Source organism: Tricharina praecox (genome assembly GCF_024521635.1).
Source record: "Tricharina praecox strain CBS 144465 chromosome Unknown BZA05scaffold_6, whole genome shotgun sequence".
Classification (NCBI taxonomy): domain Eukaryota; kingdom Fungi; phylum Ascomycota; class Pezizomycetes; order Pezizales; family Pyronemataceae; genus Tricharina; species Tricharina praecox.
Genome location: NW_026250408.1, coordinates 788,003 through 815,321, shown reverse-complemented (window position 1 = coordinate 815,321; position 27,319 = coordinate 788,003). Strand labels below are relative to the sequence as shown.

The following is a 27,319-nucleotide window of genomic DNA, read 5'->3' as shown; positions in this document are numbered from 1 at the left end:
AAGCCGATACCTATCTCTCTCTTCGTTCCATTTCTTTCGAAACCTCCACCCCCCACCCTCCCCCAAATCCAACTCCCACCAAACCGAAACTCCTACCCCCTCACAAGTCGATACCTACCGACACACCCTACACGCCAACCCACCCCCCCCCCCCACACCCCCAAAAATCACCCTCCTGTCCCTTCCGGCCCCAAATAGTCTGCCCAGAGCAAAGAAAGAAAGAGAAAAAATAAGGAGGAAGCATTATTGCTCTCGCTTTCACCCATTTCACTCCTCTTTCCCCCGGAGCTCTCCCTTCCTTTGGACTTCCCGAAAAACCCTTTTTGACAAAGAGTTGGTCGTGAAGAAATCCACAAAGGCGCTCGGTATGTTGCCTGAGTCCCTATTTTCTATGCCCTGATCGTCATCATCCTCATCCTAGGGTGGGATGATCCCATCTCTCCTTTGCCCTGCCCCCTGGTTTTGTCCGTTGCAACCACAACCACTACACACTACACACTACACACTTCACTCAACAAATACCTCCTTCACAGCAATCGACTACCATCAACACCGAGTTCCGTCGGTTCTCACTGCGCATCGCATGCTAACCGATCCCGACATTCGCAGACTGCTCACGGATCGCTAATCAACCGACCTGAAGGTCCACCCCCTCCCCCCCGCTCGCTCGCCCGCGTCGTCGCTCGCAGTCCTACTTCGAACACCTGCGAAACCCGATTCGACCCCCACAACTACAATAATAATGAAGGCGTTACAATCGATCGTGCTGGTCGCCCTGGCTGGCTGTGCCCACGTTACGATGGCTTCCGACCCTACCTACTACGCTTGCTACAGTTCTCCCGGAAAGTTGGTGGAGAAAGGGGATCTCGAGTTCAACTCGCGTGGAGATTGCCATGAGCGTTGTGTGACGACCGAGGTGGCCGCTGGAGGAGATGGATATGCTGTCATGGCCATGACAAAGCGCACACTATGCTACTGTGGAAACACATTGCCCAACGACTCACTAAAGGTCGATGACTCCAAGTGCAAGCAGGCGTGTCCTGGATTCGATTCGGAGACTTGTAAGGCTTCTCGGAATGTTGCCCGATGCGGCGTGGATCGCGATGACTGACAGAGTCAAATAGGTGGTAGTCGGCTAGGGGAATACTTTTCGGTCTATACGACCGGTCTCGAGGATGACCCCGATATGGACGAGGCCCCGTCTTCGTCCGTGGCGAGCACGTCCAAGACCAGCTCCTCATCCGGTGTGTACCAACATGTCCTTCGCAAAACCGTACGATGTCCAGTGCAGCGCAATACTGATTTTTATTTATAGACCCAACAACAACCAGTACCACTACTAGTGCTAGTCCGACCACCACGGGTGATTCGGAACAACAGACATCCACACCGGAAAAGTCAACCAACAAGGCCGCAGTTGCAGCTGGCGCTGTAGTCGGAGTCCTCGCAATCATTGCCCTCGGAGTGGGTGTGTTCATATTTCTCAGGCGACGAAGGAGGCAGGAAGTGGAGGAGGAGTACAGGAGGTCTGCTGCGGTCAGAGGCTTCGTTCAGAAACCCGCATTGGACAATCGACTCGATCCCGTCATGGTACAGAGGAGAGACTCCGTTGGAAGTATCGCAGACAACCAGGACTACTCGCGAAAGATCCTCAGGGTATATATCAACTCCTCTCCACCTCGGTCGCCGATCGAACTCGGCTCTTGATACACTCACTAACGATGTAGTCTGTTTAGGTGACGAATCCTGATGGTTAAATCAAATCGACGCTGAGAAGCCAGCAATGGGTCATTTTCGTTCTGCAGATTAGGATGCTTTTTCTTTTCTTTCATATCGGGGGTTCGGTTTCATTTGCGGTTCTGCCTTCTTTTCTTCCATACCAAACCAAACACCTTTGTCATGTTCACGATCCCTCGCGGGTATACCATTGCAACGTCGAATCACGTGTACGAGCTCGAGCGATATTTGCGAACTGTCAAGCGTGGAGGGGGACTGGGAGGGAAGAAGGGGGGGCACGCAACCATGGGATGGATACCGGCATCGAATGGTCTGCCATTTGCTTTTCTCTCTCTTCGTCAATACCCGATTTTCCACTGTTTTGTCTATTTTCTTTGTTTTGATCATTTTTCCTTGCACATCTTTGGCATACGCTTTTTTCGGTGTTTGTCACCATGTGGGTTTTTTTTCTTTTTTTACCATATCTCTTGTGTACTTTGGGAGGGGGGGTTTGGTATTTGGGGGGAGCGGGGGGGAGAGGTTTGTAGCGTACATTACTACTTTAGAGGTTATCTTCCTGGGGCTTCTTCTCGTTGGCCACTTCATATTTCCCTTTTTTCTTCTTTCTTTATCTGTTTCATCGGCTAGTGCAGTGCTCTGGGGGCAGGAAGGAGGGGTTTTGTTTGAGTTGTGATGATGAGAAAAAGGCGGAAAGAAGAGAGGGAGAGAGAGAGAGAGGGAGAGAAAAAGGGAAAGGAGAAAGACCTCTATTGCTTGCTCTATCTTAATCTTTTGCGGGGGGATTGGCCAACTACTTACTTTGGTCGGTCATGTCCACAGTTTCACTCATTCGAATTACTTCTTTATTTTTTCTTTGTTACCTTCTTCTATACCTGTCGTTAAGCAGCTTGTACAGACGCTCACTCAATCTTTACCTCTCTCTGTCTCTCTCGATCTCAATCACTCTCTTTACCTCGCCATGGCCATCCTTGAACCGGTGCCTCTCAACTGTCGAGCCCATTTTTTTGAGTCACTGTTTTTTTTTTTTTTGTTACTGGAGGCGTTTTCTTTCGTTTCTTTCTTGCTGCTAGAGATAATTTCTTCTTTCTTTCTTTCCTCTCTTGCTGTTTAACTGTATCATTTTTGTATTCCATTTTTCCTTCTGTTGTGCTGGGTGGGTGAGGGGGGGGGGGGGGGGGGGGGGGGGGGGGGGGGCTTGCCAAACGCACTTCGTCGTGCTTGCTTGCTTGGGCTGGTCCGTTGTGGCGGTCGGGATGGGGAGGGGAGGCGGCCGGGGAGGAGTGAGTGAGTGAGTGACGGAGGAAGGGACAGTGGGAGCAGGACGGAGAGGCGGCGGGGAGGGACGGAGTGAGTAGGAGTGACGGACGGAGGGAGGGACGGAGCAGGAGGGACGTAGGGAGTAGGAGGGAGGCTGAGAGTGGGAGAAAGGCGTGGAACTGCGACGAGATAGATGAATGAACAAAGCTACAAAAACCCCCCACCTGACACCATCTGACACTGCCTGACACTACCTGACACCGGCGAACAGAATTGAATGGGCGAGTGAGGTCGCGTGAACGTGTGCTCGGGGTGTGCTTTGTGCTTTGTGCTTTGTGCTCGGGCGGGGGCGTGGGTGGGCAGTGAACACCGATAGCGACAGTGGCAATGACAGCGAGGTGGGATCCGGCCCGGTGACTCCGATCGAGGTGGGGACTCGGGAGGGGCGGGAAGGGGGCGGGGAGGGGAGGGAGGGGTTACGTACTTGCGCCTTCCTTTTACTGTGAGGTTTCCGTGGGCTTGACGGGTGAATTGGGGTGTTGAGGGGTGGGTATATATGGGGAACGTGATTACTATATATGTAGACACGACGACGACGCGTGCGGGTATATCAGCGTACTGTATACTGTTTACTGCCAGGTACGTAGGAATACGCTTAAGTCCAAGCTTAAGCCCAAGCCCAAGCCCAAGCCCCAGCTCAAGCTCAAGACTGCTGGCGGAGGATGACAGATGGCTCAGCGGGTAGAAGGCTCAGCGGGTATGAATGTATGTATGCATAGCAGACTCAGCGGGTAGCAGGCGCAGCGGATAGCAGGCTCAGCGGGTATGTATGCATGTATTTATGTATGTACATAGCAGGCTCAGCATGGACTGCTTACTCACCTACCTGAGTACCTACGCACCTATGTATGTAGCCGTGCGAATATTTGTATGGATGGTCGTTGCGCAGTTCGAACACTCGAGCACTCGAACACTCGAATGCGGCGGGCGGACTGGGATAGACGGTGGTGGTGGTCACTGGTGGGTGATCATGCTCTGTCACCGTCGTGGCTTGTGGCTACCGATAGTATAGCCGGGACACGTCGCGGAGCTGGAGTACGTACCTCCGGGAGGCCTGAATGGATGGATGGATACGGCTGCAAACCCAAACACGGGTATAATATCTACGGAATAATCACGACAAGGCGGGATTGGTGCGAACTTCGAAGCCGTGGAAGAAACTGGCGAAGTAGGGCGGTTGAGACGTAGATGAAACGTGCAAAGCCTAGGGACGTTTGACGATGGGCGACACATGGGTCATGTGGAACAGATGGGCTTGCTTCGTGGAGAGGCAGCGGTGGGGCATCACCTGGGAGAACGACGATGGTTCAACTTCACATCTGTGTGGAGACTGGTATGGGACCGAGTATGGAACTTCAAGATTGTAAGCATTCAGATCATGAACACTAGAAACATTTCATCGATACAAAGACAGTCCATAACGAGGTGAAATATAGCAAACAAACGGTACAATTCGCAGATACAAAGACATCAACCACCCCAATCGCATACCAATACGCCCGCTTCTAGAAATCAAGAAAGAAAAAACATAGTGACAAATGAAACCTCCATCATAGGGTATCATCACGACTTATCTGGACCTAACTACTCCCTCTTGGGATACTTTCCAGGCATTGGCAGATCACTGATCGTTCCCTGACCCACAGTGTGGTTCGAGTTATCCCTATAGATACCAGGCCTCTCCTCCTCATCTGCCTCATATCCAGTAGGAGTAGCCATGTCATTAAGCACCAGAGACCTTCCAGCCCTAGAAGTATTGACCGGTGCACCAACGGGGGCATTATGATCTACGACAACTGACGACAACGGCGGGAGACCGTCACCGAACGGATGAGAGTTGGCCACGGCATCTAAAGACTCGGCGCCAGACTCTAGTGCGACTGGGCCGAGCTCGTTGGCCGGGATGGGTTCGCGGGGATCGATGTCGGCGTCCGAGACGGGGACTGGGGCCGGAGCATTGTCGCCGAGAAAAGCGATGTGGCGGGACGGGGACGCCGAGTGAGAAGACTCGTGCTCGCCTGTGATCGGGTCGATTCCAAAGCCGGTTGCGCGGGGGATATTGGGGGACTGGTGAGTGGCCGAGGTGGGGGATTGTTGGGTTGGAGTAGCGACTGCGGTAAAACCGCTCTGGCGATGGGTTTCTTCGACAGGGTACTGAGAGGAGTCAGCGTGCCAGTCAATTTGAGCGTCGGAGTTGAGAGACTGTACCTTTTCACCAGAAGACCAAGATGAAGGACTATCGGGACGCATGTGGGTCATGGGTGGGACGACAACATAAGTCCGTTCGATGTCATTGTGATCACGGGTGGCAGAGTCACGAATGACGGAATCACGAGCGGAAGGGTTCTGCTGGTACGCATAGTCTCTGCTGTTGGTATCGTCGTGCCCGTGATAAGGCATAGCACTAGGCAAGGCACTAGCAGCGGCGATGACAGATGTGCTGGAATCTCTGCTTCTGGTGCTCTGCCTGTCGTCGAGACCACGATTGATCTTGATATCACTCGGGAACCTTCCGGCTTCAGGTCGTCTTGGTGGACGCATCATTTCTTCGTGGACGGGATATTCCAGCTCGCTCTGCTGCCCAGAATACGGGATCTCATCGGCCTCATCGTTGTCAAGACTGTTGTCGTCACTATAAGATTCGGCCTGGGGATTTTCCTCAGCCATGTGCTTGTGGGTATGGTCTTGGCCGTGGGCAATCTCAGCTGTGTGTGGGGCAGCGTGGATGCGCTGCGAAGTGGTCCTCATCACATAGGCATCCCTCTCCGCTCCGGAAACCTCGATGAGTTTCTTGATCGCCTCGTACCATTGCAGCATCACGGCGTGAGACTCGGCACGGAACACCCAGCTGTGTCCACGATGAAGTGCGCCGGATTGGCGAGCTTTGAGCACAAACTTGTGGGAGACGGCAGATGGGTCCGAATGCTTTCCTAGCGAAGACTCAGGGAGGTACAGTGACATGACCGGCGTCGGATCACGATTATGGTCAGGTGACTTAAATTCGTGAAGGTAAGTCGGCGACAGGACGTACCAGGCCGGAGTAAACGACGTGAGGTACTTGGACTTCCTCTCCAACATCCCAGTACGGACCTCAATGACAGCAGGGTGGCTGTGGCCGGGGTACTCGATCTCGTCCACAGATCTCAAGGGAATGGTCGGGTTAACCATATGAGAGTCCCGTTCAACGAAAGCAGACCATTCGTAGTCCTGGGGAAGACGAAGAGTCGTCGCCGTGAGGCGCTCGGACAGGTCGATGAGCTCCTGGCCCTCCCTTCTGACGATCTTGACGTAGGTGTCGTATGCCTTCTGGATCTCGCCAACAATGATCATCTCAAGCTCGCGACCACTCGACTCGAGGTTAAGATAGGCCTACGATGATTAGATATGGGTACGAAGAAGGAGTAATGGGAGAAGATATACCCTGTGGAGATAGTTCTCTTCCGCAATGTGATGTTTCAACTGCCTCTCGACGCCCAACTTGACGATATACCTGTCGATATTATCAGCCTGCTAGATTCATCAACAGAAGTGCGTAATGTCACTCACGGATCCTTGGCTCCCGAAGGATTGGATTGGAATGCCTCCAACGCCTCACTGAGCTTCAGGACCTCCTTCTTGGAGGCCTCCTGCTCCTTTTCGACATTACTCTTGAAGTCACCGGAAAGGGCTTTGATCTCTTTGATCTTGGCGTTTAGATCATTCCTGAGTTCGTTCAAATGACTGATGACCTCGGTCTCGATCTTGGCTGCGTTCTGAGAGTTGATGATGGCCTCCTTGTGAAAATCACCAAGCTCAGTGTTGGTTTCGAAGATGCCTCCCTGGGCAAGGAAGTCGCTGGGCCGGGTCGCGGAGTTGAGAGCGCTCGTAAGTTTGCCGATGCTGCGTGTACGAGCTTCGTGCTGAGTCTGAACTTCGCGGAAGTAGGTTATGACGTCTTTCAGAACCTTTCTCCACGCTGCGAACAGAATCAGCAATCCGCTTCAAAGCCCCCACCGCACACAAAACTCACATTGAAACCGATTCACCAGAATCTCGGTCGGATTACTGTGGGTAGGTACGGGCGAATAAAACAACGAGTTCCTCGAATCGGGCTCGCCAAGTCCTAAGCTCTTGGTGGAGCCCGAACGGGACCGTCCCTTTTTCTTCACGGAGTCCTTCTTCTTGAGGGTTCCCGAGCGTTGGGGAGTAGTCGCTCCCGCGGTGATGGGACCTTCGGGATCCATGGTTGCTGACGGCTGGTATGCGATTTCGCTCCGAAAGTCTTCTATGAACTTTGCTCCCGTTTCTTGCGGTGAGTAAGCTTGCGGCGAGGCCATGGGCGGGAAGGACTGGGTGGATGGATTTGGTATGTCTAGCTGGGATAAGGTGATACCTAGGATTATCTAGAGCTTCCGTTGAATGCTTTTTGATCGAGCGATGGCAGCCAGCTTCAAATCCGGGATGGGGATAGGAATGCTAAGGGATGGGCGCTGGGATTGAAATAGAGTGCTAAAGAACTGAAGTGAAGATCTTTCGCTTCGGCAGGGTACTTTTCTCGTGAGAGGGATATCGCGGTATGTATTGTGCAGGAGAAGTATGGAGAGGAAGTAGAGGTCTGGTGTACGAGCAGAGTCAAGAAGTACAGCAGAAGATATGCTGCTCCCTCGCCTGAACAAGGACTGAATCTTCTGGACAAAGCAGGGCAGTAGTGATGACGACTGTTTTTTTGTTTATGGTGGGCCCTGCTTCTCTCGAGATGCACGTATGCAGAGTAACTGCTTAGGGGAGTGGAGAGCGAGTGGAGTGGAGTTCGGGCAATACGTCATCGCTGGGGGTGGTTGGTGGGCTGTGTAACATCCGGGCGATTGCCGGATGTTTTTATTTAGTTTATCATCATTGATCATTGCATTCGAGCGATTGCCGTATATGAAATGAGAGGGATAGGGAGAGAGAAATCAACTACAACCTTACAACTTAGACTCCAGATACCAGTATGGAATGCGGCATTTAGACGCTGATCTCATATCGAGTGATCCACTGTGATCTCGAAGACGGCCAACCATCACAGATTCATCCCACCGCTGCAGCCAGCACCTAAGCCGCCAACGGAACTGCAAGGTAGGCGCCCATGAAACCAAGCGACATGGATGACCCAGCTCCCACTCCCCCGCGAATCTCACCATCAACATCACCAGACGATCGCACCCACCCCCCCACCATGCCACCACCGCCACAGCAACCCTCCCAGATCCTGCTACATCTCAACCCACCCCGCCAACCGGCCAGCTCCCCCAATATCCGACTCGAGGTCGCATCGGACCCCAAAAACCTCGCCTCGCTGAAACACCTCAACAGCCTGCTCCTCCCCGTCAACTACCGCGAGAACTTCTACAAAGACATCCTCACGAACCCGACGGACGCGGCGCTCTCGCGCGTCGCGTTCTGGGACAGTGGCATAAGCATTGTCGGGGGCATCCGCGCGCGCTGGGATGCTCCCGAGACCCCGCCGGAGGATGCCGCAAAGCGCGGCGGGACGATATACCTCATGACGATATGCGTGCTCTCGCCGTTCAGACGGCTAGGCGTTGCGTTGGCGCTGCTCGAGGATCTGCTTCAAACGGCCGAGGCGTGGGGCGTCGACGAGGTGTTTGCTCATGTCTGGCAGGAGAACGAGGACGCGCTCGAGTGGTACCGTAAGAGGGGGTTTACGGTGGACGAGGGCATAGTCGAGGGGTACTACAGGAAGCTCAGGCCGGATGGTGCGAGAGTTGTCAGGCTGCGCATCTGCACTACTACTACTACTACTGTGGCATGATTGGGAGTCTGGACGTATCTGGAGGTGTGGAAAAGTTTGGCGACAAGAAACTTGCGGTGGCGATATGCATGGACTCCGAAACCATTTCTTAAGCTCTTTGGCCGACAATCACGCTATAGGGAACTTTATCCCAACCTCCATATGTGTCTACGTGCTGAATTTAAAGTAGTGACTGTCCCAGCCAATCCCACAATTGAAGTCTAAAATGCTGGATCTCCATCGTTTAAGCTTTATTCTTATGGTTTCAGTTCGATGGCGAATTTTTATATATTGTAGAAGTCACACCAGTGGAGACCCAACGCCGGATAGTCAACTGCAAGTGCATTTTTACTATACGGATCACTCGATTCCCACGTGTATCCAAAAACCACCATATTCAGTTCTCTGTGCATCTGGAGGAGCCTTCCATTGCCTTGAATGGCTGGTCACGATGCCAATTATAGTCTGTTGGGTAGACATCGATGCAATATCCTCGGGGCGCTCGGGAGTTGACAACTTAGACTCCTCCATCATGGCGATGGTTTGCGCTTCACGAAAACCTTCGAAAGCCGTCCAAAGTTACAGTTGCAGCGGTGGATACTATCAGCCCACTTTCAATCGGAAGCCCGAGCCCAGGCATGAAATTCTATATGTCCTGCCTACAATAGGTATTGGCACGCAGGCCAGCCGTTGTCATAACACCTATGTCGAAGTGAATTTGTATTGCCTTTGCCAGATGCCATTGAAGTTGAGCTAAATACACCAAGAGCAGTATCGATAGACTTCCAAGGTTCTCAATGCAACTACAATTTATGATTCCCGCTTCCAACACGACCGCCAAAAAGAAGTATAATCCACGGCCTGGGAGCCACCGCAATGTTAAAATCTTTGTATCCAAGTTTATCACACTTTTCTGTAGCCTAATGGGGGGGCCAGGCTTTTCTGAATAGATTAAAAAATCGCCCGCCTCCCTGAGTTCCTGGTTCGTTCGTAGACATCCTGCAGAGATATTCGCATCGGTAGCCCAGCATAGCATGGCGCGATTGCACTGGATGCGAATGCTCTTGGTCTTTATGGCCTACCTGCTAATTGCGGGTGCTCAGGAGACGCAGTGAGTGTTTAAGTCTTGTCCTGTTGGTTGGTGATCGATGCTGATGCTGATACTTGATCCAGACAGTCTACCGACCCCGGAGGAGGGGGAGTGTTGGCGACGGTGCCTCCCAACCCCGATCCCGGATTCGTCTTCACTGGCCAGGGGTCTTGGAACGGGACGATGATACCCCATCACCTCGGGATGAACGGCACCTCTTCGGCGTTGGCGTCGGCGTCTTCGGCCCCCGTCAACAGCCGTCTCCAACGCCGCAAAAATTTCTGGGGGAACGTGCGCAAGTTCGGTAACCAAGCCAAGGAAATTGGCGGTGATCTCGTCGAGGCCTGTTTCGGTGGCTGTGGCGGCGCCTTTTGCAACATCGGCGGAGACTCCTCGAAGTCGACCTATGGTGACACGGCGGAGCCACAATATAGGCCATACCAGCCGCAACAGAAAGACGTCGGGGCACTGGGCCGTCTTCTCGCGAAGGATATCAAGAAAGTGAAGGCCAAAAACGAGAAAGACCGCAAAAATGCGTTGAAGTACTCTGGGAGTAAGCAATGGAGCGACAAAAAGCAGGATATGTACAGTCCCAAGCCGATTTCCTATGGTGGCACGGCGGAGCCACAATATAGGCCATACCAGACGCAACAGGGAGACTTCGGGACACTGAGCCGTATTAACGAGAACGATGTCAAGAAAATGGGGGACAGAATCGAGGAAACCCGCAAAAATGAGTTGCAGTACTCTGGGGGTAAGCACTGGGACGTCATTAAGCCGGATATGTACCGTCCTTTTCAAGGGATGAAGCAGGGCGGTTTGAATTATTTGCAAGCGGCGGCACCCGCACCTCATAATCCGAGCTATGGCAATCATATCTCGGGGGCATCGGGTTGGAGGCAAGCCTTCGGCTGGAAAGATAAAGGGAAAGCGGAACCTCTTTCCTTGGGCACTAAAGGTAAACCCCATGATCCATCCATGTTTTTGAGATCCAAATCTGACGCAATCTTAGCCCTGAGCAGTGCTTCCTCCAGTAGCTCCGGTAGCATCCTAGGATACCACAACGCCTTCGAGCAACTTCCCTCAAGCAGCAATAGCGACTACGGGTCAATTAGTGGAATCAGTGAAGCTGACTCTTGGCATACAACCCGGCAGAGCGGGCACGGAAGCGTTGATGGAGGAAAGGCCGGGAAGGATTGGGTCAACAAGAAAGACTCTCGCATCTTTACTGCGGAGAACATGTCTTCGAATCCCACTCATGCGTATGTTCCGGGACCATGGCCGGCCAAGGACCGCCCTTCGATAAGAATGCCCACGGAGAGCAAGGCTGAAGGCAACAAACTGGCGATACCAGACCGCCTAAGAACTCCATATGGGAGCACCAGTATAGCAGGCGGTAATGGGCCAGTGGAGATCGGCCACCAGGCAACTCCCAAAGGGAGCCACGGCGAAACCCATGGCCCAAAACCAATGAAGAGCAATCAATCATGGTTCCGACCATCCACCTACGAACGCGGGGAGTCCAGCAAAACCGGTGCTGCCCGCGGTAACTCCCATGCCTTCGTCTCAGCTGCAGAGCGAGAGGCCGCACTGGGTCCTCTTTCAGTCCCCGCGCCCCCTTCTCCTCCTCCGCGGCCGTACACGCCTCCCTTCGAGCCGTACACGCCTTCCTCTGTTGGCATCGTGGACAACCTGAAGCCCGCACCCCCGCCGAAGCTCACACCCGAACAAACTCTCCGGCAAGTATACGCCGAGAACTGGAGCCTGGAATCTCTGACTCCACCCTTGGTTCCCATCGCTCATGGCAGTCCCCCGCGCAAGCACCTTCCCGGTCTCCGCTCTAAGGACAACGCCGACGACACCATCCGAGCCAGACCTCCTCCGCCCAAGCTGCCGGACACCTTCCTTGCCGAGCGCCCTCCCGCCGTGCTCGCAGCACCTCCCGGCTGGGCCGCTCCGCCCCCCGCGCACGCGATCCCCCCCTCTCCTCCTCCCCCAGAGCCTCCCTTGAACACCAAGGCGTGGTACAACAAATACGTCAACATCGACGGGACCTTCCGGCCGGCGCGCACCTTCCGCCTCAACGAGGAGCCTCCCGCGCCCATTTTTCCGGAGCGGCACACCGTACCGCCCTCGAAATACCGGAACTCGCAGCCCAAGGTCCTCCTCCCCAATGCCGACGACGATGCCTTCGTAAACCACTGGAAGGACGATGATCCACTGCGGAAAGCATTAGCCGGCGCTGGCATCACTCGCCCCTCGAGTGCGGATGAGATCAGCGGCCCCTCCCAACCCCTCGGAGCCGGCAGCCCCTACCGTTTCCCGGGCTTAAAGAACGCAAGGAACCCCAGTCCTCCGCGCCCGCGCGGTGCCAACCCGTTCCGCAGCAGCAAGGACGCTGCCGGACCCTCGTACCCACTCCGCCGTCCCTCAGGCGCCACAGACACCGTGATCCCTCCGAAAAACCACGTTGCCGGTGCCGCTGCCAAGCCCATCTGGTGTCCTCCAGGTGCGGGGAACTGCAGTCCTCCCCGCCCGCGCGGCGCAAACCCGTTCCGCAGCAAGGACGCTGCCGGACCCGCTGCCGGCCCCTCGCGCCAGCCCGATCCTAAGGACAAAGGTAAGGACAATGGCAAGGGCAAAGGCCACTCCCTGACCAAGCGTGACCTCTCTGAATCCGAGTTCTCCTCTGCGCCCGGCATGACGCTCGAGACGCCCGGCATGATTCACCAAACGCCCGGCATGAAGCACCAGATGCCCGATACGACGCCCGAGACGCCCAGTACGAGGCCCGATATCGCGCTGAAGATGCTCCACGTCGCCGGCCTGGTCTTTGCCCTTGCCTGCGCCATCGTGCTGGTCCTGAAGATTGTGCGGTTCCGCCGGCGTGAGGCGAGGTGGCAGAGGTGGCCGGTGGAGGATATTGATTTGGTGTAGGTAGATTTTTCTTGTGGTTCGGCTGAATTTGTTTCTTTTGTGTTCGAGTTCTAGTTTGCTCTAGTATTTGCCTTGTTTCTTCCGGTTTTATTCTCCACTCACGGTGGTGTATGTAATATCCAAAATCAGTAAATGTAATTTAGAATGAATTGATAGTAATCACGATTCTCATTCCCCCTACACCCCCACATCCCACACCCTAGGTACACCTGCACTTTTTTGTTGCGGACCAGACCAGACCAAGGAAAAGAAGATATGTTGAAAAATCGCTCATGATTCGAACCAAATTCGAAAACTAATCACCACAGCACAGAAGGCAAAGGCAACACATGTAGGAAAAATGAACAGCCGTAGGGAAATCGAAAGCGCAATAAGGAAAAGGAAGTAAAAGGAAAAGGAAAAAATAATGAAAAAATGCGTAAAACCTAAACCCGTGTAAATTTTACAACCATACACCGTCCCACCACCACAACCCAATTACCCACCACACACAGACACAGACACACCACCCATCGTTATTCATACAAGACAAAAAACAATTTAAGCGTTGGCCTTGGCCTCAGCAGCCTTCTTCGCCATGGTGTTCAGGGCGGAACCGTTCTTGAACCACTCGATCTGGCCCTCGTTGAAGGTGTGCGAAAGCTTGGCGTCCCAGGCGGCACCGTTCTTGGGGTGGATGCGGAGGGTCATGGGCTTTCCGACGGCGAGCTCAGTGCACAGGAGGTCGACCTTGTCGTCAAAGTTGATCTTGTCATAGTCCTCAGGGTTGGAGAAGGTGAGAGGAAGGAGACCCTGCTTCTTCAGGTTGGTCTCGTGGATACGGGCGAACGAGCGGACGATGATCGCGAGGGCACCAAGGTGGCGGGGCTCGAGGGCAGCGTGCTCACGGGAAGATCCCTCTCCGTAGTTCCAGTCACCGATGACGACCCACTTGACGCCCTTGGACTTGTAGTCACGGGCAGTGTCGGGAACGGCGCCGTATTCACCGGTCAGGGCGTTGCGGACGCAGTTGGCCTTTCCGTTCTCGTCGTTGAGGGCACCGATCAACATGTTGTTGGAGATGTTGTCCAAGTGTCCACGGTACTTCAACCAGGGACCGGCCATGGAGATGTGATCAGTGGTGGTCTTGCCACGGCACTTGATCAGAATCGGGATATCGGTGGCATCCTTTCCGTTCCAGGCCTCGAAAGGAGACAGGACCTGGAGACGGTCAGAGGTCGGGGAGACGCTGACCTGGACAGAGGAGCTGTCCGCGGGGGGAGCCTGGTAGGTGTCACGTCCGGCGTCGTATCCACGCTCGGGCAGACCGGCACCGTTGGGGGCAGCAAGGAGGAAGTCCTTGCCGTCTTTGTCCTTGAGGGTGTCGGTCAAGGGGTTGAAGTCGAGGGTACCGGCAACGGAGAAGGCGGTGACCAAGTCGGGGGAGGCGACGAAAGCGTGGGTGGCCGGGTTGGCATCGTTACGTCCAGTGAAGTTACGGTTGTAGGACGAGATGATGGAGTTGGCCTCACCCTTCTTAACATCCGTGCGGTCCCACTGTCCGATGCAAGGTCCGCAAGCGTTGGCAAGAACGACACCACCGAACTCCTCGAAAGTGGCGAGCTGACCATCACGCTCGATGGTAGCACGGATCTGCTCGGAACCGGGGGTGACGGTGTAGATGGCCTTGGATTTGACACCATGGTTCAGGGCGTCACGGGCAATGGAGGCGGAGCGGGACATGTCCTCGTAGGAGGAGTTGGTGCAAGATCCGATAAGACCGACCTTAAGCTCAGAAGGCCAGCCCTCCTTCTTGACGGTTTCCTTCCACTTGGAAAGGGGAGTAGCCAAGTCGGGAGTGAAGGGACCGTTGATGTGGGGCTCAAGCTCGCTGAGGTTGATCTCGATGAGCTGGTCGTACTCGGCACCCTCGTCGGCGCGGAGATCCTTGGCGTATGTGCGGGCAAAGTCACCGATCTCGGTACGCTTGGTGGCGGCGAGGTACTTGTGCATCGACTCGTTAAAGGGGAAAAGGGAGGTGGTGGCACCGATCTCAGCACCCATGTTGCAGATAGTTCCCATACCAGTGGAAGACAGGCTGTCGACACCGGGCCCGTGGTACTCGACGATGGCACCAGTTCCTCCCTTGACGGTGAGGATACCAGCGACCTTCAAGATAACGTCTGTTCAATTCCTATCAGTGACTGCTCTGCTGCCAATCGGTGTATTTACGAGCAACATACCTTTGGGGGCGGCCCATCCCTTCAGCTCTCCGGTAAGCTTAATACCGATGACATTAGGGGCCTTAAGCTCCCAAGGAAGACCGGCCATGACATCGACGGCGTCCGCACCACCGACACCAATGGCGCACATACCCAGACCACCACCGTTGGGAGTGTGGGAGTCGGTACCGATCAACAGACCTCCGGGGAAAGCGTAATTCTCAAGGATAATCTGGTGGATGATACCAGAACCAGGGCGCCAGAAACCAAGTCCGTACTTGGCACAAGCAGAGGACAAGAAATCGTACACCTCCTTGTTGATGTTCTCGGCTCTCATCAAATCCTTCGCGCCACCGATCTGTGCCTCAATCAAGTGGTCACAGTGGACGGTGGACGGGGTAGCGACGGTAGGCAAACCAGCGCTCATGAACTGGAGAATGGCCATCTGGGCGGTAGCATCCTGGCAAGCCACACGATCCGGTCGCAGCTTGAGGTAAGAAACACCCCTCTGGATATCCTGTCCGTGAGGGTCATCCAAGTGAGAGTAGACGATCTTCTCGGCAAAGGTCAACGGCCGGTTAAGGCGCGATCGCACGATGTCGAGGTTCTCGCTCATCTTCCTACAAGTGAAAAATGTCAGCACAGACCCTTATGCGTTGACATGTGACGCACGCCAATGTGCCAGGCAGCTAGCCGCCGCCGCCTGCCATCGTCATAACCCCTCATGATCTGCACGAGTTGCGATAACGAAAGCGGCGGAGAGCGACCGACTGCGCTGGGAAACAAGGCAAGACGCCGACAATCCGATGCATCCCGCAGGTTCTCGAATACGTACTTGTAGTTAATGTAGTTACCCTATCACGAACATTACGTATTAGCTGTCGAGCTCGTATGGGTAATTCCGCAGGCCCGCCGCTTGACAGCTCCCACGAAGCCGAGCATAACCGAAACGGCGGGGCACCTGAGAGCACGGACGGAGGGTAATGGGGACAACCAACCTTCTCCCAGTTGCTCATCTCAACCTTCTTGCTGAGAGGGTCATCGGTGACAGTAGCAAGGCCACGCTGCAGCTTGGTCTGTAATCGCACCCATCAGAATCCCGAAGCCAAACCATTGGTGATCCAGCATCGCCATCGGGGAGAGCACTCACGAGCCTAGGGGCAGAGCCAGAGGCCTGTCATGGAGCAAACAAAGTCAGCGTTGTTTCGATGCCGAAAAGTCATTCAGACCGCACTAGAGGCGGGGTAGTTGTCGCGAGTCGCCATGCATGCGTGTCCGAATGCCGTTGTGTCGGCGGGGGCGGGAGACAAAGAGGAAACTCACCAGCTTGGAAGCCCGGGGAATATGCCTGGACAACATGATGGACGATGTTGTTCACTCCGATCAAGACAGGACCAATGTGACGATGGTGTGGGGTTATCTTCAATCAAGAAGAGGGTATACGGGGAGAAGAAGAGGAAAGGAAGAGGGAGAGGAAGAAGGGAAAGAAGTGAGTAGTAGTAGTAGGTAAGTAAAGCCCTAGGCTCTTTCCCGGATGGCTGGGTTGGGTTGGGGGGTGGAACTGGTGGGCGAGCGGGTCAAGGGTGCACAGGATGTAGGTAAGAAAACAGGTAAACAACACGCTTTGCCAGTGATGCCTCTCGGATTGGATTAGGGCAGCATGGGATTGGGTTCAAGACGGGCAGCGAGGCCTCCCGCAAAAGCCAGCGGCCAACGGCTGGAGGAAAGGAAGCCCAGCCGGCCAGTCCGCCAGTCCTCCAGGCCGCCGAGATGTTTCTTTACTTGCCGCCCTCACGTTGGCTTTGGCTTCCATTTCCCCCTTCCGCTGACCTCTCGTCATCGATCGGTCGAACGGCCGTCACCCATACCGCTGGTCAATCCCTCAAGCAAAATTCCCCCAAGAAAGCCGCTGCGATAAACTGCCCTCGGACAGAACCCTGCGCCCCCCATGTGCCCCGGCCAATCAGCAGCGCGCAATTTGTGGGAAATCCTCAGCTAGAGGCCTCCAGCAGAAGCCGACGACCGAGTGCACGCCGACAACATCCTCCTCAACGCTCCCTCGGCTTCGCAGAGTCTGGCTGTTCCGATCTGCTCCTTCCCCCAGCCACAACCCCTCCCCCACCTCCATATCCGTCCTAGCGCTCCTGCACCCCCCCCCCACATCGACCAAGAAAAAAGTTCAAAAAACCAATCCGGCAACACGCGCAAAAAAAAAGAAAAAAAAGAAAGAAAAAAAGGAAGAGTTTGTGAAAGAGCCGCATCCCAGCTCCCCCACCAAGCACCTACAGCACTCTCACACACGCCTTCACACCGACGAAAGGCAGCAAGCAACCAAGCAAGCAACCAAGCAAGCAATCATGGGTTCCATCCGGAGATCAAAGACGAAGCGAAGAACCAGGTATAACTCCCCGCTCCCTCCCCCCCCTCCTCCTCCTCCTCCTCCCGCCTCCCATCTCCCATCCTCCCCCGCCTCATGCTTACCGCGCGCGTGATCCCGCAGAGACCTCGACCAGATCCATGGCGACCTCCGCAACCCACGACAGCTGGCGCAGCTCAAGGCGATGATTCCGGATGAAGACAAGCCCGCGCTGGGAATCCACCACTGCATCGAGTGCTCCAAGTATTTTGAGCAGGAGCACAACCTGCGCGAGCACAGGCGGGGCAAGAACCACAAGCGACGGTACGTGCCCGCTCCCCCTTCTCACGACACGATGCTGTGGCTGGTTGGATGGATGGATGCTGACAGTGGATCGCAGCGTCCGCATGCTCAAGGACGAGCCGTACACCCAGAAGGAATCCGACGCGGCGTCGGGTGTCGGCTGCGCATCCTTCTACGAGGCGCGCGAGCTCTCGAAGGAGCAGCGACGTCTGGACGAGGAGGCGCGCAAGATGGAGATTGAAGCATAGACCGCCCATCTACCCTCCATGTCACATACAGATCTACCGTACTCGGCTGGCGTTCAGCGGCGCTCAAAATTTGGGAATTCAATTCAATTCAATGATAATATATTTTTTCTTCTTCGTTTACATACCGTACTTTTATTTTGCGTCCGAATCCGTAAAAGCGCGCACATGGCCCAAACTTAGTGCCGGAATTTCACATGCCACCAATAAAGCCTCACCCCCCCGGGCCCCCCTAGGAAACTAGCGCCCCTCGGGGCTGAGGGACAAGTTTTTTTTCCCTCCTCTGTCTTCGCATGAGCGCTTTCCGTTCCTCCGGAAGGACGGGCGCTATGTGAAATAGCGGCCGGGCGAGGAGGGTGGATGTGGCTAGGGAGTGCAAGCAGTCCATCGCTTAGCACTCGGCGGCGCGGAAGAGCTGACTTGCTGCTTTACTGCTAGCATGTGGATTAGTAGGCTCGCCGGTCGTCCATGGCCCATCATAGGACCATAGGTGGAGCTCTGGCCGGCTTGGAGCTGTCGGACCGATGGCTTGCTAGCTGGAGCTGCTGTGGAAGCGGTCTTTGCTATGCAAACGACGCTGTATAACTTACATACTACCCCACGCTCGATGGAGGTCATGATCGGACCTGGGAATATGCTCGACTGGAAGCTAGTCTTTGCACGAAGAGGTCCGCTGGTCCAGAGCTTGAGGGAGGATTCAAGTGGAAGATTACTACCGTAGTAGCGTCGGGAAGGTAACGGTAGCTCAAGATAGGACAGGTGGAATGTGTGCAAATCACCATAACATGTGTACAATACATATTCAGCCAGCCGCCAAAATCAGCACATACAAACATGACCGACAGGAACACGGTATCATGAGCTTCCAGACCAGAACAGGAACAAGCTTAAGGATCATAACAGGCACAGGGTATCATATATCCCATAATCAAGCGAACGCCATCATGCATCGAGCGAACACATTAAAAGACCAAACGCAGACACACACATTTCCAGACCAGACCAGACCAATCAACCGTCAATATGTAGACCAGCCATCATCATCGCTCATTACGCATTACCATCAGCATCACCGCCTCCGTCACCTACACCTAAGCCTCACCAAAATCATAGTGCCCCGTAGCAGTAGCATGTGCCACGGCCTCCTTCTGCCCCTTCATCTCCTTCCTGCAGACATTGCACTTGATGGTGAAATTGTTGGTGTCGGTGAAGTAGTGTTTTTGCTTAAGCTTATTGCAGAGTTCCTGGGCGGCGGCGAGGATCTCGACATCGTCCTTATCGAAGACCAGCTCATCCTGGTCTGTATCGTGGACGAGCGAGCCGGCGGGGGAGAGCGCGAGTGCGTCGTAGTGGATGCCGCTGTACACGACGATTACCCGTCGGGGCTTGCCTTCGTTGAAGCGGATCATGTTTCCCGTCGCCACGTCGATGGTGCAGATCTATAGCAGCACCCATTAACATCCCCCCTCATCCCCCTCCCCCTCCCCAGTCCCAGCAACCATGATAGAAGAACCCACCTCCATATCAAAAAACTCCGCAAAAATCCCCAGCTCGATGCCGCCGCCCCAGGAGCTCTCCATCTTGATCCACTCACAGTAATCATCCGGCTTCTGCTCCAGCACTGCCTGGGAGTATGTCTCCTTATCCTCCTGTATCGTGCCGGCAACCAGCTGCCTCAACTCCTCAACCGACATCATGCTGCGCGTCATGACATAGCTCAGCGCCCGGAACAGACAGGAATTATCGTCCTCCATGACGCGCAGCATAACGGTGCCCCGGCCGCTGGAGAGCTTCACATCAGGCGGGTCATCCTTATTGAACTTCGGTGCGGCGCGGGGGAGCGACAGCGGTTTCTGCGCTGCGCCACTGGCTCCGGCGGTGAACGAGAACGGCACCTCAGCAGCGTTGCCTCTGCTACCGCTGCCATCGTAAACTCCCGTACTCGCCTCCGCCGTCCCCCGCGTCGTCGCCGCGGTGCTGTTGATGACGCCCGCGCCGCTCCCACGGATGATCCCGCCTGATCCCCCGGCCCCGGCGCTGGACACGATCAGCTGCTCGCCTTGGAGCTTGACGGGGAGGTCGAGTAGCGCGGTCGATGGTGGGTAGTCCGCCAGGTGCAAAGGCTTCGGCGGGTACCCGAATTTTATGTCGAGGTCGCCGCTGATGGAGGTTTCGGTGCGGATCGCGGAGAGCAGGACTGCTACTGTACAGTCGTCGCCGAGCGTGAGGACGTGGGTGCCTGACGGTGCGCGGATCTTGAGACGCATGGTGGGATGGCGTTGTGATGTGCGGATTCGATTCGACCGAGAGCTGGGGATGGAGATGTGGGTGATGGAGTATGAGGTTGGAGGTTGGAGGTTGAGGCTGGAGTAGTCGCGGCGATGTCGTGGTTGATGTGGGGAGGATAGCGATTTGTGGCGGTTCCTTTATCGGGATCTATCAGCTGGGCAACTGTCAACCACCCACTACTAGTAAGGTACATATGATGGCCAAGGTCCCTCTTACGTTCCAAGGCTACCCGCAAACAAACCAACAATGACCAGAACTTACATACAATGAGTGCGAGGAGAGCTGATTCGACGTTTCAAAAATTGAATGGTTCTCAGGACGGAGCTCTGTGCTTACCATGCGGACGAGCTGCAAGCAAGGTGGATCATCCGCATAGCTGTAGGGAAAATGCACGTCATACTTGACCCCATGTCTCCACAGCAATAGCACAGCATGTGTCATCGGCTCGGAAGGAACGTCTACGGGCCTGTCAACGGCTGAATTTTCCAAGAGCGCCGGACAGTGACATCTACTCGAATATCGAGCCTATCGGGCTACAAGTTTGAGGGAACAGGAGGTTGTGCTGAGTGATATCTTGGGTAGTATGAATTGGGTGCCGTTTTCAGCGCAAGACTGAGGACTGTTCAGCAGCCATACAGCGAATGTATCACACGCCACAAGGCAAACGCACGGTACGTGATGAAATTGCATTTGTATACAAACGGTACGATTCCGTCCGTAATCAGCAAACGAAAAAAAACGCCCATATGTTGATTTACTCTCGCGCAACTATTACTCCTCCTCGCGATCATCCCTCCCGCGTTTCCCACCGCGCGTAGACTGCGAGCCACCACGGCCACCCTGTCCACCCCTTCCGCCACTGCGCCCGCCCTTCCCGCGTCCCTTCTTCTCCTTATCTTCGTTCACCTTCTTGATGGCCTCCCTCTGCGCCTCTCCCACGCGCTCGCTAAAGATCAACACATCGCTCTCCTCGACCTCAAACGGCGGGATCTTTTCACCGAGAGCGTTCTCAATTCTCAGAAACAGCTCGATATCGTACTGGGTGACGATGGCAATTGCCTTTCCACTGCGTCCAGCACGCGCCGTACGTCCCACCCGGTGGATGTACGTCTTCGAGTCCTGCGGCAGATCGAAGTTGATGACGGCGTCGACCGAGGGGATATCCAGACCTCTTGCGGCGACGTCGGTGGCGATCAAGATGTTCTTACTGCCGGATTTGAACTTGTTCAGAGCGCCGAGACGGGCGGATTGTGAGAGGTCGCCGTTTAGCGGGACAGCTTTGAAGCCGAGTTCGCGGAGGAGATGGGCTAGCCGGTTGGTCTCCATTACTGTGCGGGCGAAAACGATGATTGTTTGCCCTGCAAACTCGTTGATCAGGTAGACTAGGTGGGTGTCTTTGTGCATCAGCGGGATGAAGAGGAAGCGCTGGATCAGTGTGGAAACGGTTTGGTATTTGCTTGAGACGGAGATGCGGACGGGATTGCTGAGCGAGGCACGCTGGAGCTTCTCGACTTTCGAGGTCATCGTTGCCGAGAAGAGATAGGTGTTTCGCTGCTTTGGGATCACTTTGAGGATGCTGTCGATTGTGGGGCCGAAGTCCATGTCCAGCAGTCTGTCCGCCTCGTCGAGAACCAGAAACTTGAGATTCCGTAGAGAGAAACCCTTAGTATTGGTAAGATGGTCGAGGAGACGACCAGGCGTAGCGATGACAACGTGCGGCTTTTTGCTCAATGCTACCGCCTGCTCCATATTAGACATACCGCCGACGATGACAGCGCAGCGCACGCCGATGGCGCCACCCAAAGCCTCAAACTGCTCCGAGATCTGGAAAGCCAACTCTCGCGTGGGCGCGAGAACACAAGCAAACAGTCCAATTGGGTTATCCCAGAGAGCCTGTAGAACCGGGAGTGCGAACGCCGCCGTCTTGCCGGATCCTGTCTCGGCCAGCGCAATGAGGTCCTTCCCCTCAAGCGCCACGGGTATCGACTCGGCTTGGATAGGTGTGGGGTTCTTGTATCCGAGGGTCAGGCAGGCGTCGCAAAGTGAGTCCATTACGCCCTACGTTCCGCGATCAGTCTCGTCAGCCCATCCGTCTCCCCCAGTAACTCGCGCGCAATGGTGGGTATGTACCAGATCCTTAAACGTCTTAACAACCGCCGGCTCCTCCTCCACAACTTCTGCTTCCACTTCCACTTCCGCCTTCTTCTCCTTCTTCTCTTCTACTGGCGCCAGCGCCGGCGCAGGCGGCGGTAGTGGTGGTGATGGTGATTTTGGTGGGGGAGCAGCATCCTTGACGACTGCAACCTCTGCAACCTCTGCAATTTTCTTGCTCTTCTTCTCCTGTTTTGTAGGTTCCGAGGCCGCCGAGACCGCTGCCGAGGCAGATTTGGAGTCGGTCTTGCGGCGCTTTATACGTTGTTCCACCATGGTTGCTGTGTCGTGCGGTTTGTTCGTTCGAAAAGTTAGCTGGCGAAGTCCAGCGAGCGTCAAGTGTGGAAATAATTTTGGCGGCATGAGTTACACCAGCTACTAGTGCGACTTGGCATGCTTACCGAGCTAGGTCAAGACGAGTGATTTCTGGTGAATCAAGCAGCAACTCAAAACCCAAGTATATGCCTACCATTGTATACCGCAGCCTATGGCCACGTCCTTATCATAGTCTTCCGGACCTCAACAGGCTAGATAGATACTGCAGTATTCGAGCAGCCCAGGGTTTCTAAAAATCCGCATGTAGCACGAGTGACGGTGTGAATGACTATCCACCAGACAAAGCAGCTTCAACTTCGGCCCCAAAGCCTACACCTCGCCGCCGAGATTAAGCGCACCTCGTCACGCAAACCCATGGACAACTCACCTCGTCACGGAGACTCGTCACAGGTGCCAAAGCAAACGATTGGGAACGGCGCAACATCCCGCCATGGAAACTCATAGATGCATATCGAATATACGTAACTTATGTAACTAGCAGACTTGAAGGACCAGACTGAGAAACGGGCATGAGCAATTACACATTCCAGGCTCCCACTTGCTACATACGCCACTCATGGTCCGGTGGAGAAAAGACTTCCCGGAGCCACGGCGCCACTACTACCGATCCATATATTGCCAACGGTGCAATCACGATGCTATGGCAACTCATTTAGCATGAGTGTAAAATCATTATATTCAGCTGCATTCGAACAAGAAGGTATGATTACACTTTCAGCTCCAATAATAAATGCCGCACGCTGGTCTCAGCACCAAAAGCAAAGCACGATCGTTCACGACAAAAAAGAGACTCAAATCATTCAAATAACAATACAAAAAAACGACAAGAAAACCCCAATCCAAGGAACACGATGCATTAAGTGTTTCCCACTCAGGCCAGCGCACTCCATTCTCCGTAAATGAGTCATCCTACAATACACACATAAAACCCGTATAATCGCACTTATTTCGCCTTGGCAAGACCGATAGCGTTGTTACCCAGATCGTAGACCGAGTAGTATTTCCTCAAAAAGGCGTCACCAAGGACGGCCAGAGGACCAGCGGGCGCCGGGAAGTCCATGCCCATGATGGCGCTGATGCAAGAGCCTTGAACCTCAAGGATGTAATCGTAAGAGGTGATGGTGAAGTTGTGACCAGTAAGTGTGAAGGTAAGGTCGGGAAGCGAATCACGCGCGGCGCACTCAATAGTGTACTGTCCGTCCCAGCGCTTCTTGGCTCCCATATGCGTGTTCAAAAGTTCGGCAATGGTGGTGGGAAGGGCGATCAAGGACGTACCGGTGTCAACGATGGCACCGGTGTTGTCAAGGTCTGCAGACTCATCTCCGAAAGTGATGGTGTCGAAGTCGACCTCCCAGTAAGCCTTGCGGCGGAGAGGGAGCTTCACCATCTTTCCGGTGTAGTGCTTCTCGTCAATACCACCGAAGATGGCCTCGCTCTCCTGATCGGTGCTGCCGAGGTAGAATGCAAAGACAGGCTCGTCGAGCTTACCCTGCTCAATCATGTTGTAGAAGGGAGGAGGGATGTGGTTGACCGAGATTGTGTCGTAGCCAAGACCGAGGATACCATCGAAGCGACCGAAGGCAAACGCCAAACCGGGCTCTAAACATAGATGTGAGCACGTTGGGAACATACAAAACCACAAAAGAGCTTACCCGAAGTTGCCTCAGCGAACAGCTGATTCTTGATGCAAATGTCTCCGATCGATACGTCGTCGCGAGAGACGAATCCGCTCAAACTGCCAGAACCATATCGGATCTCGAAAGAGGTTCCGTTGGCGGAGTATGTTGAGGAAGACGACGAGTCGTACTTGCTGTGGAGAAAGCATGCGATCGAGCCACACTGGGTGGAAGGAACCCAGACTAGGGACAATCAGTTTGAAACTTCATGAATCTGAACAGAGTGTACATACGATTCGAGCTACCAGTGTCCAAAACAACCTTGAACGATTGCGGCGGGTTACCAATAGTGATCTCTGAGAAGTCTAGATATCATCAGCAATCGCGTATCGGCGGTTTCGGGGGGACAAGTACATTGCGCGTTGAGGAAGTTCTGAAAACAACGTTAGCAAATACGACCAAAAGTAAAGCCACAAGATGTACATACGGAAACTGGGACAGGGTGGCCCTTCTTTCCATCGATTTCCTGCGTGCTGAACATGGCTTCCTGGTGCTTCTGGGGGCGGATGCCCATGTACTTCTGGCCAAGAGCGCGGACCTGGGTGTCGATATCATAGCCCGACTAGAGGAGATATGCTGTCAGCAGAGCTCCACTACGGCTTTTCGAACGCGATGTGAGCTTACCAGCTGATCAGAAAGGGGAACTTTCTGGAGAGGCATGCGATGGATGCCAGCCATCGCTGAGCCGATCAACGAGCTCGCGGCGAGGATACCGAACGACTTCATGGCTGCAAGTTTGAGTGATGTGGAGTTGGTAGAGTAGTGGGTAGAAGGACTGTGTGTGTGTAGGTCTGTGTATGTATAGTGACAAGAAGCTGAAGTTGAGTGTAGTGAAGTTCACCCGATGCGATAGAGTTGCTTGTTATGAAGTGGAGGGCGAGAAGGATGGAGAGTTAAGGGCGAGGTTGGGGGGGGGGGGCGAGAGCTGGCGGAGGGCGGTTCCGGATGTTGGTCACCCACTGCCAAGGATTCGTCACATCACGTGGTGAATACGTACGTTCCCGCATCTGGCGGGATTGCGCGCATCATTGATTTTCTATCTATGTCGCACATAGCAGAGAAAGGGCGGGCCCTAGAGGGATCGAAGAATCCCTAAATGCGGTGACGGCTTTGCTCTCATCTCATTCCTGATCCTGCCGATTCGCAGATGCCTGTTTACCATGACGGGGATCCGGCGATAAGCTGTAACCACATACAGGCACCTAGACCTTGAGACAACCAGTAGCAGTCGCTCGCTCGAGCCTCGAGCACTCCACTCCGCTTCAGACCTCTTCGATCCGGGCCGGGGGCTCGCCAACCTCCCACAGTCCTTCCGATTTTGACGCGTTGCGCAACAGTGGGACCTGCTCAGATGCTCTTATAGACTCTCATCCGCAACTGAGTACGATAAACAGGAACAGTGATATCTTCAAAGACTCGATGGGCGATCGGGGTGATAAGTCCCGCTTTCGGCTAGCTACCTAATCGTTGTGACCGCGTTAGTGAGTGCGGGGAAACACAAGGCTGAGCGAGGCAAAACAAACCTCGGTTGGCCAGGCCTTCGAAGCACAGATGCTCAAGATTTCAGCCACAAGCGCAGATCATGTCCTGCACTCATCGTCGTCGCATTGTGTCCCTTCCTCTCGTCAATTGACGCCTCTCTTCATCCGCTCTAGACTCCGACAGTTCGCCATCGGCTCCAGATATGTTGGGCTCTTCTCAAAACGAAGCCCACATGGGTCCCTGGATGATCTCGTTTGGTCGTATGAATCACCCGGGACGAAACACTACGATACCGCGGCGTCGCAGATATCTGCTGCTCCACTTTCCCACCGGGCTCTAGACATTAACACATGTTCCCAGGCTCGGTTTCGGCTAGGCAAGCCTTTTGTGCTCTACTTACACGGCGCCATCGTTGAAAAGCTACCGACAAGTGGACGTTGTGACAGTTTGCTGTCCTTGGCGCCGCTTTTCGACTTCGTACCGCGGATGAGTCAGCTGGGGTGGTGATGGCAGATGCGAGTGCACAACTATGAAGATGGGTACTTGAAGGACTTGACACTCAACATCAGTGTTCCTCCATCCCGTCCTCGCGTATTGGAGGCATCCTATTGGGAACACGACAAGGTAGAGAAGGGCTCAGGAGTCAGAACAGCCTAGATTGACCCAAAAATAATGGAGAAAATTGCGAAAATTGCCCCGGTTTTGGGGTGATCTGGCAGCAAAAACGAATGTACCCCACGCCACTAATAGGCTTCCTCAACCTTTGACAAGACCATATACGTAAGTCGTCAGAGCGGCACTGCTAAATAGAGTGGCTACACCCAAAGAAGAGCCCCGTTGCAGTGGAACGACTGAAACGGTGACGTGCAGAACACCGCAGACTCAGGCCTTTTGACAATAACGCACCTTCTTCCAAGCCGGGAAAGTGTCTTTCACAGCAAGTTTTTTTTGTCTTCGTTCCCTGCGCCCGGAATGTCCTCACTCCTAGTGTGCAGAATTTCAGAATCACTTCCGACAAGAAAGCATCGTAAGGGGGGCAAAAAGGCGATGGTCTTTTGCCCTCAGCGCCACATCCACATGAGCCACACGCTAGCATAGACATATCGGTTGGCAGCAACCCTCGTTGTCGACTCTTATACATAAGGACTGTTGCGAGGCTGTAGTTGAGACCGCCAGGTGAAGGTATCATTGGACGTGATTGAGGAGAGATCGATGAAGGGCCAAATGTTGTGTAGAATAGTAGTGTTGGCTATGGAGGCCGAAGGCGTTGCGGGAAGAAGATAATTTGATATCTGCCACGCAGGTACGAGTCTACGCTAGAGTACTTAAAAACGCGTTGCAAGTCGCGACAACTTTCCGCGTCCCTGGTCCCTACAATTCGCGTCAAGCAATTGGGCCTTTCATTTAGCCACCACCATAATCTTCA

At 54.3% G+C, this 27,319-nt stretch overlaps 8 protein-coding genes across 8 annotated transcripts; 3 read left to right on the top strand and 5 right to left on the bottom strand.

Annotated features, from left to right (window-relative positions):
* Positions 1-742: 742 nt before the first annotated feature.
* On the top strand, positions 743-1,707 carry BZA05DRAFT_416920 (uncharacterized protein; the record flags this gene model as incomplete). The annotated part of the gene is made up of 3 exons (XM_051485437.1): positions 743-1,061; positions 1,125-1,244; positions 1,316-1,707. 3 exons carry the CDS (start codon positions 743-745, stop codon positions 1,705-1,707), a joined length of 831 nt encoding a protein of 276 aa, XP_051341642.1.
* Positions 1,708-4,638: 2,931 nt separating this feature from the next.
* Positions 4,639-7,277, bottom strand: BZA05DRAFT_442997 (uncharacterized protein; the record flags this gene model as incomplete). The annotated part of the gene is made up of 5 exons (XM_051486818.1): positions 4,639-5,208; positions 5,263-6,423; positions 6,475-6,544; positions 6,601-7,009; positions 7,064-7,277. 5 exons carry the CDS (start codon positions 7,275-7,277, stop codon positions 4,639-4,641), a joined length of 2,424 nt encoding a protein of 807 aa, XP_051341641.1.
* An 875-nt stretch (positions 7,278-8,152) lies between these two features.
* BZA05DRAFT_391290 (acyl-CoA N-acyltransferase) lies at positions 8,153-9,153 on the top strand. Its single transcript, XM_051482961.1, has one exon. It carries the CDS (start codon positions 8,162-8,164, stop codon positions 8,846-8,848), a length of 687 nt encoding a protein of 228 aa, XP_051341640.1. The 5' UTR covers positions 8,153-8,161; the 3' UTR covers positions 8,849-9,153.
* A 4,241-nt stretch (positions 9,154-13,394) lies between these two features.
* On the bottom strand, positions 13,395-15,671 carry BZA05DRAFT_334003 (aconitate hydratase; the record flags this gene model as incomplete). The annotated part of the gene is made up of 2 exons (XM_051480711.1): positions 13,395-15,016; positions 15,077-15,671. 2 exons carry the CDS (start codon positions 15,669-15,671, stop codon positions 13,395-13,397), a joined length of 2,217 nt encoding a protein of 738 aa, XP_051341639.1.
* Positions 15,672-17,217: 1,546 nt separating this feature from the next.
* Positions 17,218-18,141, top strand: BZA05DRAFT_391283 (uncharacterized protein). The gene is made up of 3 exons (XM_051482960.1): positions 17,218-17,453; positions 17,556-17,735; positions 17,812-18,141. Exons 1-3 carry the CDS (start codon positions 17,413-17,415, stop codon positions 17,960-17,962), a joined length of 372 nt encoding a protein of 123 aa, XP_051341638.1. The 5' UTR covers positions 17,218-17,412; the 3' UTR covers positions 17,963-18,141.
* A 476-nt stretch (positions 18,142-18,617) lies between these two features.
* Positions 18,618-20,612, bottom strand: BZA05DRAFT_429205 (uncharacterized protein). Its single transcript, XM_051486123.1, has 3 exons — positions 20,465-20,612; positions 19,477-20,402; positions 18,618-19,398 (listed from the first exon to the last, which is right to left on the bottom strand). Exons 2-3 carry the CDS (start codon positions 20,224-20,226, stop codon positions 19,051-19,053), a joined length of 1,098 nt encoding a protein of 365 aa, XP_051341637.1. The 5' UTR covers positions 20,227-20,402; positions 20,465-20,612; the 3' UTR covers positions 18,618-19,050.
* A 301-nt stretch (positions 20,613-20,913) lies between these two features.
* On the bottom strand, positions 20,914-22,755 carry BZA05DRAFT_391278 (P-loop containing nucleoside triphosphate hydrolase protein). The gene is made up of 2 exons (XM_051482959.1): positions 22,379-22,755; positions 20,914-22,306 (listed from the first exon to the last, which is right to left on the bottom strand). The coding sequence occupies exons 1-2, from the start codon at positions 22,673-22,675 to the stop codon at positions 21,020-21,022; spliced, it is 1,584 nt and encodes a 527-aa protein (XP_051341636.1). The 5' UTR covers positions 22,676-22,755; the 3' UTR covers positions 20,914-21,019.
* A 638-nt stretch (positions 22,756-23,393) lies between these two features.
* BZA05DRAFT_391277 (aspartic peptidase domain-containing protein) lies at positions 23,394-25,391 on the bottom strand. The gene is made up of 6 exons (XM_051482958.1): positions 25,036-25,391; positions 24,839-24,973; positions 24,766-24,784; positions 24,645-24,716; positions 24,388-24,594; positions 23,394-24,334 (listed from the first exon to the last, which is right to left on the bottom strand). Exons 1-6 carry the CDS (start codon positions 25,135-25,137, stop codon positions 23,679-23,681), a joined length of 1,191 nt encoding a protein of 396 aa, XP_051341635.1. The 5' UTR covers positions 25,138-25,391; the 3' UTR covers positions 23,394-23,678.
* Positions 25,392-27,319: the final 1,928 nt, after the last annotated feature.

Coding starts and splice junctions, on each gene's coding strand:
- BZA05DRAFT_391290 (XM_051482961.1), top strand. CDS start 8,162: ATGAAACCAAGCGACATGGATGACCCAGCTCCCACTCCCCCGCGAATC.
- BZA05DRAFT_391283 (XM_051482960.1), top strand. CDS start 17,413: ATGGGTTCCATCCGGAGATCAAAGACGAAGCGAAGAACCAG. Junction 17,454..17,555: donor AAGACGAAGCGAAGAACCAG/GTATAACTCCCC, acceptor GTGATCCCGCAG/AGACCTCGACCAGATCCATG. Junction 17,736..17,811: donor GGCAAGAACCACAAGCGACG/GTACGTGCCCGC, acceptor AGTGGATCGCAG/CGTCCGCATGCTCAAGGACG.
- BZA05DRAFT_429205 (XM_051486123.1), bottom strand. CDS start 20,226: ATGCGTCTCAAGATCCGCGCACCGTCAGGCACCCACGTCCTCACGCTC. Junction 19,399..19,476: donor CGGAGTTTTTTGATATGGAG/GTGGGTTCTTCT, acceptor GTGCTGCTATAG/ATCTGCACCATCGACGTGGC.
- BZA05DRAFT_391278 (XM_051482959.1), bottom strand. CDS start 22,675: ATGGTGGAACAACGTATAAAGCGCCGCAAGACCGACTCCAAATCTGCC. Junction 22,307..22,378: donor TTAAGACGTTTAAGGATCTG/GTACATACCCAC, acceptor CGCGGAACGTAG/GGCGTAATGGACTCACTTTG.
- BZA05DRAFT_391277 (XM_051482958.1), bottom strand. CDS start 25,137: ATGAAGTCGTTCGGTATCCTCGCCGCGAGCTCGTTGATCGGCTCAGCG. Junction 24,595..24,644: donor GGACACTGGTAGCTCGAATC/GTATGTACACTC, acceptor GATTGTCCCTAG/TCTGGGTTCCTTCCACCCAG. Junction 24,335..24,387: donor GTTCGCTGAGGCAACTTCGG/GTAAGCTCTTTT, acceptor ATCTATGTTTAG/AGCCCGGTTTGGCGTTTGCC.